Source organism: Dromiciops gliroides, chromosome 3 (genome assembly GCF_019393635.1).
Source record: "Dromiciops gliroides isolate mDroGli1 chromosome 3, mDroGli1.pri, whole genome shotgun sequence".
NCBI classification, from domain to species: Eukaryota; Metazoa; Chordata; class Mammalia; order Microbiotheria; family Microbiotheriidae; genus Dromiciops; species Dromiciops gliroides.
The window spans coordinates 612495297-612506589 of NC_057863.1; the positions used below are offsets into that span (position 1 = coordinate 612495297).

The following is an 11293-nucleotide window of genomic DNA, read 5'->3' on the forward strand; positions in this document are numbered from 1 at the left end:
TTCTGCAAATGCTTGAAGACAGTGACCTTGTCCTCCAATGAAAGGTGCAAAGGTGGTGGGTATGAGATGCTGAGGAAAGAGTAAGTTCTAGTCCTTCAGCTCTCTCCAGGAGTGATTCTCCATAAAGAAAACCCCCAGGAGGGGAGCAGTGGTAAGCCTTTGTGTACCACACTTCCAGAGGGAGTGAAGGCCCCTTTAGTCTGAGGACCCTTTTCCTCTAATTCACCCTTTTCTCCCTAGTCAGTACCTGATTCAGTTCAGATGTTAAGGACCTCCTATGGGCAAGGTACTGTCCTAGGTGCTGGAGATAGAGTTCAAATAGTCCCTGCCCTCAATGCAGGGGTGGGGACAGAAAATGCCAGAACTGGGAGGGCCCTTAGAACAGAGGATATCAGGGCTGGAAGGAACCTTCCCCATTAGCTTCAGAGGAATAGACAGGCTCAAGTACAACCGGGATGGAGAGGCATGAGGATGAGCTAAGCTGCAGATGAGCATGATGCGGCTGGGGACATGACTATGGCTGGGGTAGAGGGGATAGTCTGTACCCCGACTGACCCAGAGGCAAGTACACTGAGCTCCATTGCTGTCTGAGTGCCCATTGCCCATCTTGTCCTCTCTTCTGCCTCCACAGGATCGGCACATCCGTGAACATCTGACCAGCTGCCTCTCTAGTCTCCAGGCTCAGGTGGGTGAGCAGATCTACCGGCCCTACCATGTTTGTCCTTCTCCTGGGCCTCATGGCCGGAGCCTGCTTCTCCCTTGTGCCAGGTAACTGGGGCCGGGTAAGCTGGGGAGGGGGGTGGGCAGGGATGGGGCTAAGGCCCTGGGCAATAGAGACAAGAGTTCAGAGGGAGCCCCTGAAAGTCCTTAAGCAGGGGTTGCTGCACTGGGGGCCTTTCTGAGCATGAAAATCCCTTTCCTAAAAGCTCTGTTCAGCCTCCTGAGGCTTGTCCATCCCCAGGAGGGTGGCCTATGAGGTGGCATGGGGTTAACAGGAAGCCACTTCTGACCCTACCTGCAGATTCTTGGCAAACTGCTTCAGCTCCTTTGTAAAAAAGGGGGAGGGGTCTGCCTCTGAGGCCCCCTCTCTATAGATCACCCACTCTCTGAACCTCTGGGCTTTCCTTCTAAGCAATGGGAGCACTTCTAAATACAACAAGCAGAATTACAAAGGAAACCAGTTATATTGAAATAGTTTTCAATGAAAAAACAAGCAAATTCATGCATCCCAGCTCACAAGTCCCAAATATCCAAGTTACTAAGAGAGGGAACCTATGAGACTCAAAGACTGAGCTAGAGGGGAGTTGTCAGTTTCCACACCTGGAAGTCTGGCCTCAGGGTGCTGGTCCATACTGAGAACCGGCCCTTCAGAGGGACTCCAGGAGCAAAGATGATTGCCTTGGGTGGTCCCTTTTCTTCCCCTCCAATCCTTGGGCCCTCAATGCTAACTTGACTGCCCCTCTCATCCAGAGAAAGAGAAGAATCCTCAGTATTGGAGGGACCAAGCCCAGCAGACCCTCCAGCATGCCCTCAAACTCCAGAACCTCAACACCAACGTGGCCAAGAATGTGATCTTGTTTCTGGGAGATGGTGAGTGTGGGGAGTGGGGCCAGAGGCAGAAGATGACCCTGATTCCTGGGTCACCTCCCTGCCTGTTCCCTCACCTAAAGTGAGGGGAGTGGGTTGAGGTCCCTTTCCAGCTCTTGAGCTCTTTCCCTGTACATATGGGAGATGGGGAGTTGATGAATCCTTGGAGCCCAAGGCCTAGACTGGGGAAGAACCAACCCAGCAGGCAGAGCTCAGGCCTCTCCCCCATGAGACCAGACTTTGTTCTGACCACTAGTTCCCATGAGCCTGGGGAGCTCACCTAGGAGGTGCTGCTGTGGTTTGTGGCGATGCCTGGGAGGGGCCAAGTTTACCCAAGGGGCCAATTAGCTGCCAGAGGGCTTGGGAGGAGGCCTCAGAATATGCTGCTCACCCCCTGCAGGAATGGGGGTGTCCACTGTCACCGCTGCCCGGATCCTCAAAGGCCAGCTTCACCACATGCCCGGAGAGGACTTCCAGCTCGAAATGGACAAGTTTCCCTTTGTAGCGCTGTCCAAGGTGAGCATCCCTGCAGTATCTGAAGGGCCCGTCCTCTCCTTCCCACCCCACCACTAAGTGGGGGGGGTCACCTTCCTCTCAGTCTTCCTGTCTCTGTCTCCCTCTTTCCCCAACTCTTCCCTCTCCTTGGTCTTCTACCTTGTCCTCATCCCTTTCCAGTTGCTTCTCCCATGTACACTCCAGGCTGACCACGGCTTCCTTCTAGTCTTGTCCTCTCTTGGTCCATTTTCTGCCTGACCTCTCCTCTAATCCTGGATCCCAGTCACCTGAGGCCCACCTGGCCCTGATCTGGGGAATCCTGGGCTGTAAAAGATAGATGGCTGGAAGGGCCAGGGCACATATGCCCCAGCCTGTCTGTGCCAGGCCTATTCCTGCACACAAAGCTTGGGGCTTTCTTCCTACTCCTGTAAGTTACCCAAGGGTACAAGGAGGGTGATTTGCTTTAGGAAGGGCAGGACTAGACCTGTGCCAGGCCTACAGCATGGCATACATAATTCAGCTAGGGCAGTGGGGTCAGGGCCCTTGTAAAGGAGGGGGAACAGGTGGCAAGCTCATTCAGAGTGCTGGGCATCTCATCTTAATTTCCTCATCTGTAAAGTGAGGATAATATTTGAACTGCTGCCTCCATGAAGGTGAGTCCCTCTGTCTTTCTCTGTCTCTCCCCACTCTATCTTTTTCTTTCTCTTCCTCATCTGTCTGTTTCTTTCTCTGTTCATCTTCCTTTTCTGAAGTCCCTCTCTTTTTCTTTCTTCTCCTCATCTGTCTGTTTCTGTATCTTTGTCTTCCCCTGCCTCACCTTGTCCATTTCTGTCTCTCTATCCTCCACCTCTGTCTCTCTCTCTCTCCCCCTACTTCTATTTTTCATCACATGGCTTGTGCCCCTCCCTTTCCGTTATCTTGCTGCCCTTGTGTTGTACTTGACATCAGAGTATTAGAATTGAAAGGGGCTTCAGAGACCTTCTAGTTCGAACCCCTCATTTTACAGATGGAGAAACTGAAGCCCAGACCACACCCACTGACAGGCCCCAGTCCAAGACTTTCTCCTCTACCTCAGAGCCTCTCCTCCATTCCATTATAAGTTCCTTGAGCAGGGTCTATGAACCTAGTACAGAGGTCTCTCACACAGTGGGTGCTTACATGATTTTTGGATGAATGACCCTTGGCATTGGTGCGTTAGAAGCCTCTGCAGGGGCATGAGGGTTGGGGGGTGGGGGGAGTTACACCATTGGCTCTTTCTTGCCCCAGAAGCCCCCTAGGTTTTGGGGACAAGATCCTCACGTGTCGTTGTAGGGACGCTAGCAGAGCAAGAGAGGGTCTAGAGCCTTTGGCATCACCTAACAGAGCCTCCTCCACCCGTAGACATACAACACCAATGCCCAGGTTCCTGACAGTGCTGGGACAGCCACAGCCTTCCTCTGTGGAGTGAAGAGCAACCAGGGAACGCTGGGCATGAGTGCAGCAGTCGTCAGATCACAGTGCAACACCACGAGAGGCAATGAAGTCACCTCCATCTTACGCTGGGCCAAGGATGCTGGTGAGAAGTGGGAGTGGTCTACCCCCCAGATTCCTGTGGGCAACTCTTTGGGCCTCAGCTTCCCTCTCACTTTCCAGAGGGACTAACAAAAGGCCTTTTCTGGGTCTGATCTGTGGATATTGGCTACATTGTGGGGGCCAGGGAGGGGACTGAGCATACAGCCCCTGTCTCCCGGGAGCTGGTGTTTGTCTCATCTGCAACCCTGTGGGGCTTATTTTCATCTGGTCCTGGCATTGCATTAGTTTAGGGGAGCCCCAACCCTAGAAACAACTCTTTTCCCCGGACCAGGCAAATCTGTTGGCATTGTGACCACCACCCGAGTGCACCACGCCACGCCTGCCGCTGCCTACGCACACTCTGCTGATAGGAGTTGGTATTCAGACAACGAGATGCCCCCTGAGGCCTTGGATCAGGGCTGCAAGGACATAGCCCACCAGCTGGTCCATAACATCCCAGATATTGAGGTGAGTGTCACCTAGCAGGTGAGCCCCAAATAACCACAGCCCCCTGGGGAAAGAACCCTAGAATACTAGGATACCAAACACCCTTGGGTCATACAATGTCAGCTTTTTGTGCCTGTGATCTAGCATTCACGTCCTCTAAATGCCATCTTACCCTGCATAGATTGGGGGGCGGGGTTGTGTTGAGGGACAGTGTGTGTATGTGTGTATTGTGGGGAGCAGGACAAGACACATATAACTATTTACCTCCTGCCTGTCTTCCAGCTAAGCCAGACCACAGTCCTGCCATAGATGCAGGATCTAATTAACACTCCCATCCAGGGCAGATGGAGGCATGCTTGTTCTCCTCCAAACGGAGACCTTAAAGTCCCAGGGAGGAGACTCAGGAAAGGTCATGCAGCCATCTGAGTGGCAAAACCCAGAACCAAACCCAGACTCTCCAATCATGAAGGGACTTTTCTTTCAATCTTTGACCTCCTTGGGGTAAATGCCCAATAGTGGGTCCTCTGGGTCACTTTCTGATAGCAGATCCAAATTGCTTTTGGAAATTCACAACTTAGCCAACAGTACATCAATGTGCCTATCTTACCCTAGCCCTTCCAGCACTGACTTTTTCCTCTTTCCGTCATAGAGGTCAGTTTGCTGAGTTGTTTTAATTTGCATTCCTCTCAATGATAATTAGTTTGCAGTTCTTCTTTTGAGAACTATTATCCATTGGGGAATGGTTCTTCTTATAGATTTGTGGCTGTGTTCATTTTTTTCTACCAGGTCAGTGATTTCATTGGTGCAGGGAATTCTAGGTGACAAACTTCTATCGATCCAGAACCCAAACCAAATCCAGTAATCATTCCACTAGCCCCCTTGGAGCCGTTATTGGCCAGCAAACATTTATTAAACTCCTATGTGCCATGAGCAGTCCCCACCCCAACCTAGGGGCCTGACAGCTCTTTCTCTGTGTTTAGGTAATCATGGGTGGAGGCCGGAAATACATGTTTCCTAAGAACACAAAGGATGTGGAGTACGGGGATGAGAAGTGGGCAAGAGGGACAAGGCTGGATGGGCAGGTCCTCGTCAATGTCTGGAAGGACAAGAAGCCTCAGAACAAGGTAGGTGAAGAATGCCTTTATTCTAAGGCTGGATTCTGTTCCAGAGACCAGAGAGAAAGATTGAGTCAGCAGTGACTCTGCACCAGGCAGGCCAGATCTTAAAGGAAAGTCAACTGTTATAGCCATATTCTTCCCCAGAGAAAAAGATTCCCAGAAAGAAGGAAAGTAGTGTGGTGAAAGTGCCCAGTGTGTGAGGCCACATTTGAACTCAGGTCCTCCTAAATCAAGGGCAGGTGCTTTATCCACTGCACCACCTAGCTGACCCTAGCCCCATATTTTTTATTTATTTTCCAAATTACATGTAAAAACAAATTTTGACATCAATTTTTTTTTACATCAAATTTTTTAAATTTTGCTTTCCAACTTCTCTTCCTCCCTCCTTTCCCACCCCCAACCCCAAGAACTCAAGCAATTCAATATAAGTTATACATGAATGGTCATCTTTTGAAAAAATGCCCTGTATATGTGACTAGTCACTGGAGATGGTGCTCTACCCCAGCACCATACCAGCATCCAAAGAGGAGAAAGCAGGATATGGAGAATATGGGGATATTAGGACACAGAATGTTATCCCTAGGGGCCTTGAAATATACCATCAGGCTAGGCTAGGAAGACCTGAGAGTGTGTCATGCCTTGAGTTGTTTAAAAAGGAGACTAGTGCTATAGAAATGTAGAGCTTTGAAATGGCGCAGCCATTCTGGAAATCATTTATGAGTATGTCCCCAAAGTTACTAAACCATGCATGCCCTTTGACCCAGCAACATGCAGGGAACAACTTATACACTTTATAAGACTTTATGAACTGATGCCCTTCAGACAAGACTGGTTAAGTTCCAATCAGGTACTCTAGGCCTGGCTTGTGGAACAAGTCCTGTGAGCATGCCTCTATAACCATCACTGTTTTTCCTCTTAGAATGCCCACTATGTCTGGAACAGCATGCAGCTGCTAGAACTGGATTTGACCCATGTGGACTACCTCCTAGGTGAGTAGGGGACTACAAGAGACATTGGGAGCATGTCCTCAGTGCCCACTGGCCTCAGGCTCTATCCATGCCCTTTGGGGTTGGAGAGGCTGAGCAACGAGAAACGTGATTAGGCCTGGGAGTAAGGTTTAGTATTTGTGAGCAGAGAAAGCCCAGAGAGAGAAGTTGGAGCAAGACCGGGCCCAGTGTGTTTCACTCTTCATAGAGCCCGTCCCTTTGTCAGGAGCTGGCACAGCAGAGTTGGGATCATTGAGAGACTAGGTGGTCTCTGAAGCCCCATCCAACTCTGAGATTCAAGGACTCTTGTTGGCAGTCCCCAGGAAGCATGGGCTGCCCTGCCCAGTGCAGGGTGTCTCCTCAGTGAGATTAGAAGCTCTGGTATGGCAACAGCCCATTCACTCAGAACAGACAGAGTACTCTAACACAGACTCTCCTCTATGTATAGTGTGCCTCTGGTCTTTGCTGCTCAATTCCACCATGTAAAAGCAGTCCTGGATCACAAGGACCTTGTTCTTTGCCCTCCCCCATTCCCCCCACAGGTAAACAGTAGGTGCTTAATAAACATTTGTTGCATTGCTTGCTTACATTCAGCTTGGAGCTAGGGGTGGGTATCCTTAAGCCACACGGGAGCAGCCGGTCCATTTCTAAATTGCCATTTGTGGTTTTCTTGGCAAAGATACTGCAGTGGTTTGCCATTTCCTCCTCATTTTACAGATGAGGAAACTGAAGCCATCAGGGTCTTGCCCAGGGTCACACAGCTAGTGTCTGAGTCTGGATTTGAATTCAGGAAGATGAGTCTTCCTGACTTCAGGCCCAACTCTATCCACTGCACCACCCAGCTGCCTGTGTATCAGGTGGGAGGAATGACCCCCACAAATGTATGGTAGGAAGAAAGGTCAGGATGAGACTCCATCACAAAGTTTGAGAAACCAAGGTAGAAAGGGTAGATTGGAGTGAGACAGTAAAGGGCCCTGAATGCCAGGCCCAAAGGTGATGAGGAGCAACTGAGCAACTGAGTCAGGGCTCTGCCTTGGAAATATGGATTTGGCCAATGGATGGAGAATGCATTTAGAAAAGGTTGAGGCTGGAGGTGGATCATGTGAGAAGTGATGAGGGCCTGAATTAGTAGGATGGGCCTTAAATGGAAAGAAGACAAAGGAATGGATATGAGAGATTATGGAGTACCCCATGCTATAGAGACCCTGTCACATGGCGTCATTCACTCACTCACCAGGCATTTTTTGTGTCTGTAATATGTTACTGCATTCTGAGAGTTACATGAACCTGGGACTTCTGAAAGGTGAAAGGAAGTTTGTGTTATCAGTGATTCCCAAACCCTTTCCACCTGTTTCCTCCCTCCCTTTCCTTATTATCCCAGAGCTAACCACTGTGTCACCCTCTTTAGGACTTTTTGAGCCAATGGATATGCCCTATGAACTCGACAGAAACAACCAGACAGACCCATCACTGACTGAGATGGTGGAGGTGGCCATCAAGATCCTGAGTAGGAACCCTAAAGGCTTTTTCCTGCTGGTAGAAGGTAGGTGATTCATTCATTCACTCAGAGGGTTAAGTGACTTGCCCAGTATCATATAGCTAGTAAGTGTCAAGTGTCTGAGGCTGAACTTGAACTCAGATCCTCCTGAATCCAGAGCCAGTGCTTTATGCATTGAGCCACCCAGCTGCTAAGGCCCATCTATCCTTGAGTTTAAATAAGAATTATATGATGAGTCTTAGGTCCCTACCAAGTCTGAGATTTTCAAAGAACTGCAAATGGGCTGGGAAGACCAGGGAAAGCTATCAGGAGGGGCAGCAATTTAATTAAGGCAGATTTTAAAACACAGGTGGAAATTCAACAGGTGAAGCAAGGGGGGCAATTCCTGAGGGGACAGTGGTCCAGTTTTTTTTTAATCTCATCCTGTGTTCTAAGGGTCCTCCCAGCTCTGACTTGTGACAATTAAAAATGAGACATGGTTTCTGGGTAATTCTGGGTAATGATTAAATCATTAGCCAGGCTAGAAGGTTATTAACAAGAGGACTATGGCCATCTGCTTCATATCCCATGGTGGTGGGCCACAGAGATTATATATCCCTGAAACAGTAAGTGGTCACTGGGGCCAAGAATTGACCCCTGCACAGAGAGATTGTCTCCAGCTTTGGACTAACAATTAAAAGAATGTCCTCTTCAATGGTGGGGGGGGGGCACTCAGTGCCTGGTCATTGAAGTGCTTGGCTATCTAGATAAATGGATCTGTCTCCACCCAAGATTCCTTGTGAGCTTGGGTTGGGCCTGATCAGGATTTGCTGGAATCTCTCAAGGAAAACTGGACTTTTGGGAGTGGAGGATGGAGGGAAGAGTCTTAGTCCTCCCCACTCCCAAGAAAGAAGGGAAGATCTCTGGGTCCCCCAGAGCCAGGAATGTAGGGCCAACATGGCCCTGCTCAGAGTTGAGACCACAACAAAGGGAGCCAGGCCCTTTCAGCTCAACCACTGCTGGACCAAGTCCTTGGGCTGGCCAGGCCTCTTGGAGCCTGGAAGCTGAGAGCAGCAGCATGAGGAGGCCGAAGGGAAGTCCTAAGGGACAGGCAAAGAACAGTGTGAAGGGTTGCTCTGGGCCCTCAACTGAGCTGGGAATAAAAACAAATCTGAAGACAATCCCTCTTGTGGATACATCAGCTCATCTTGGGAGAATAGCTTCCTTTTCCTGGGCAAATAGTGTCTTGGAATAATTATACCTAGGAAGGTCTTTAGAACACAGGATGTCAGAGCTGGGAGGGCCCTTAGAACAGACAATGTCAGAGCTAGAAAGCCTTTCTAGCACTAGTCACCTATGGCTATGTGGTCATCTGTTCAATTGTCCTGAGGACTCCAAGGGGCTGTGAGTTTTCAGAAACATGACTGAGAAGGGCTAGCTAGGGAAAACTTCACAGAAGGGGTGGGTTCCTCCTTCCTCCCCAGACCTGGTGGCACTTCAAGGCAGACAGGGGGCTCTGTAGAGTAGCAGGATTGGCTCTTGGTCCTTATCGGTCTCTTTCCCTCGGATACCCCAGGGGGCCGGATTGACCATGGTCACCATGAGGGAAGAGCCAAACAAGCTTTGCATGAAGCGGTGGAGATGGACCGGGCCATCGGGCGTGCTGGTGCCCTGACCTCCCTGGAAGATACCCTGACTGTGGTTACAGCAGACCATTCCCACGTATTCACCTTTGGTGGCTACACCCCCCGAGGGAACTCCATCTTTGGTAGGCTGGGATGGGTTGGAGGGTACCTGTGGGCCATTGGGGCAGCCAAGGCATGGATGGGGATGTCTGGAAGGGGAGAGATCACAGGCACTCAGGTTACAGGAGAAAAGGAAAGGGTCCTGACCTTGCTCTCAGCCTGGGTCACCCAGTCTTGCCCCCTTTTAATTCAAAGGTAACATAGAACAGGCAAACAAGACTATCCTGCCTTCAGGAAGGTTATATTATCATAGGGGGAGAAAACACATTTGGGGAGGGGGGCAGCCAGGGAGGAGAGGAGCATTACTTGACTGGACAAGCCAAGGTGAAGAAAAAGTTCACTTTGTTTTGGGTGAGTTGGGTGGAGGCTGGGGGAGGGAGCTGGAGATGTTGGAAAGTGGAGCAAGAATTTAGAAGGAACCAGCATGGCAGCACCAGGATGATGGGATGGGGTGGGATGATCTGGAGAAAGGGTTGAGAAGGCAAAAGGGGGACCACTGGGAGGAATGGGCCTGGGGATTCTGGCTCTCTGGTGGTAACTCTGAATCCTCCCCTCTGCAGGGCTTGCCCCCATGGTGAGTGACATAGATAAGAAACCCTTCACATCTCTCCTCTATGGAAATGGGCCTGGCTACAAGGTCGTGGCTGGCGAGAGAGAGGACATTTCCACCGTGGACTATGGTAAGACCCAAGGTCCAAGAAGGGTTTTTTTTTCTTGGTGGGGTTCAGATGAGAGGCTTTGAGCAGTGGTTTGCAAGGTGAGCTGGGTTAGGAGAGGAGGGGCTATGAATAGAGGGGGTTTCCACATAGGCTAATAAGCACAGATATCTTATAAGAACAATTTTTTTTGGGGGGGGCAATGAGGGTTAAGTGACTTGCCCAGGGTCAAGTGTCTGAGGTCAGGTTTGAACTCAGGTCCTCCTGAATTCAGGGCCTGTGCTTTATCCACTGCACCATCTAGCTGCCCCTCATCTTTTTTCAAAACTTTGTGTTCCAAATTCTCTTCCTCCCTCCCCACTTACATATTTCAATAAGTTATACTTGTGCAAAACATTTCCACAATAGCTTGGAGCACAGATCTCTTTTCAGCTCTTGGTATGAAGGGAAAGAGCCTTGTCGCTGACCCTAAAAGATGGAGGAAATTCCCAATTTGAGCCTCTCCTAGAGCTTCCTGTAGGTTATACCAATGCACATGTCTCACCATCCAATCTTGTCTTCTCACAGCTCATAAAAACTACCAGGCCCAGGCAGCGGTGCCCCTGAGAAGTGAAACCCACGGGGGTGAAGATGTGGCTGTGTTTGCCAAGGGTCCCATGGCTCATCTCCTGCATGGCGTCCATGAGCAAAACTACATTCCCCATGTCATGGCCTACGCATCCTGCATTGGGGCCAACAAAGACCATTGCCGATCTCACTCATCGGCCGGGCCGGCCCCACAACCGGCACTGTTCCCAGGCCTCCTCACCATTTTCCTCCTGCTCAGCCTCTTGTTCTAAGGCCAGTCATATCCCAGCCCAGCCCAGGACAGCCGGCTCACCACCCATAGCTGGGACCCAGATTCCCTTTCTGACTCTGCCCTTGATGCTCACTGGGCCTGAAGCCTCAACCCCCATCATCAACCTCGTATCTGGAGTACCTCAGAGCAAATGTCCTGTGTCAGCGTGGGGCAGAGTGGACAGGCCAGAGTAGCTAAAGGCCATAGACCCACTGCTGTCTGAGCCTCTGATTTGGAAAGCAAATGTCCTTCTCTTGCCCTGGAGGATGCTGACCACATTGTGTGTAACAGATTCCTCACCCTTGCCCTGGGGAGGCACCTTGTCCTTTACCTCCCTCCCCCCCAAATCTCACCAGAAGGGCAGGTGGTACCTGCAGAGGGACTAGCTTATAT

The 11293-nt window shown here is 50.3% G+C and overlaps 1 protein-coding gene across 1 annotated transcript; it reads left to right on the top strand.

Moving 5' to 3' along the window:
• Positions 1–695: 695 nt before the first annotated feature.
• Positions 696–10901, top strand: LOC122749399 (alkaline phosphatase, tissue-nonspecific isozyme-like). Its single transcript, XM_043995763.1, has 11 exons — positions 696–768; positions 1471–1590; positions 1988–2103; positions 3463–3637; positions 3926–4101; positions 5061–5204; positions 6118–6187; positions 7593–7727; positions 9238–9429; positions 9967–10086; positions 10630–10901. The coding sequence occupies exons 1-11, from the start codon at positions 714–716 to the stop codon at positions 10899–10901; spliced, it is 1575 nt and encodes a 524-aa protein (XP_043851698.1). The 5' UTR covers positions 696–713.
• Positions 10902–11293: the final 392 nt, after the last annotated feature.

Coding starts and splice junctions, on each gene's coding strand:
- LOC122749399 (XM_043995763.1), top strand. CDS start 714: ATGTTTGTCCTTCTCCTGGGCCTCATGGCCGGAGCCTGCTTCTCCCTT. Junction 6,188..7,592: donor CCATGTGGACTACCTCCTAG/GTGAGTAGGGGA, acceptor CACCCTCTTTAG/GACTTTTTGAGCCAATGGAT. Junction 10,087..10,629: donor CATTTCCACCGTGGACTATG/GTAAGACCCAAG, acceptor GTCTTCTCACAG/CTCATAAAAACTACCAGGCC.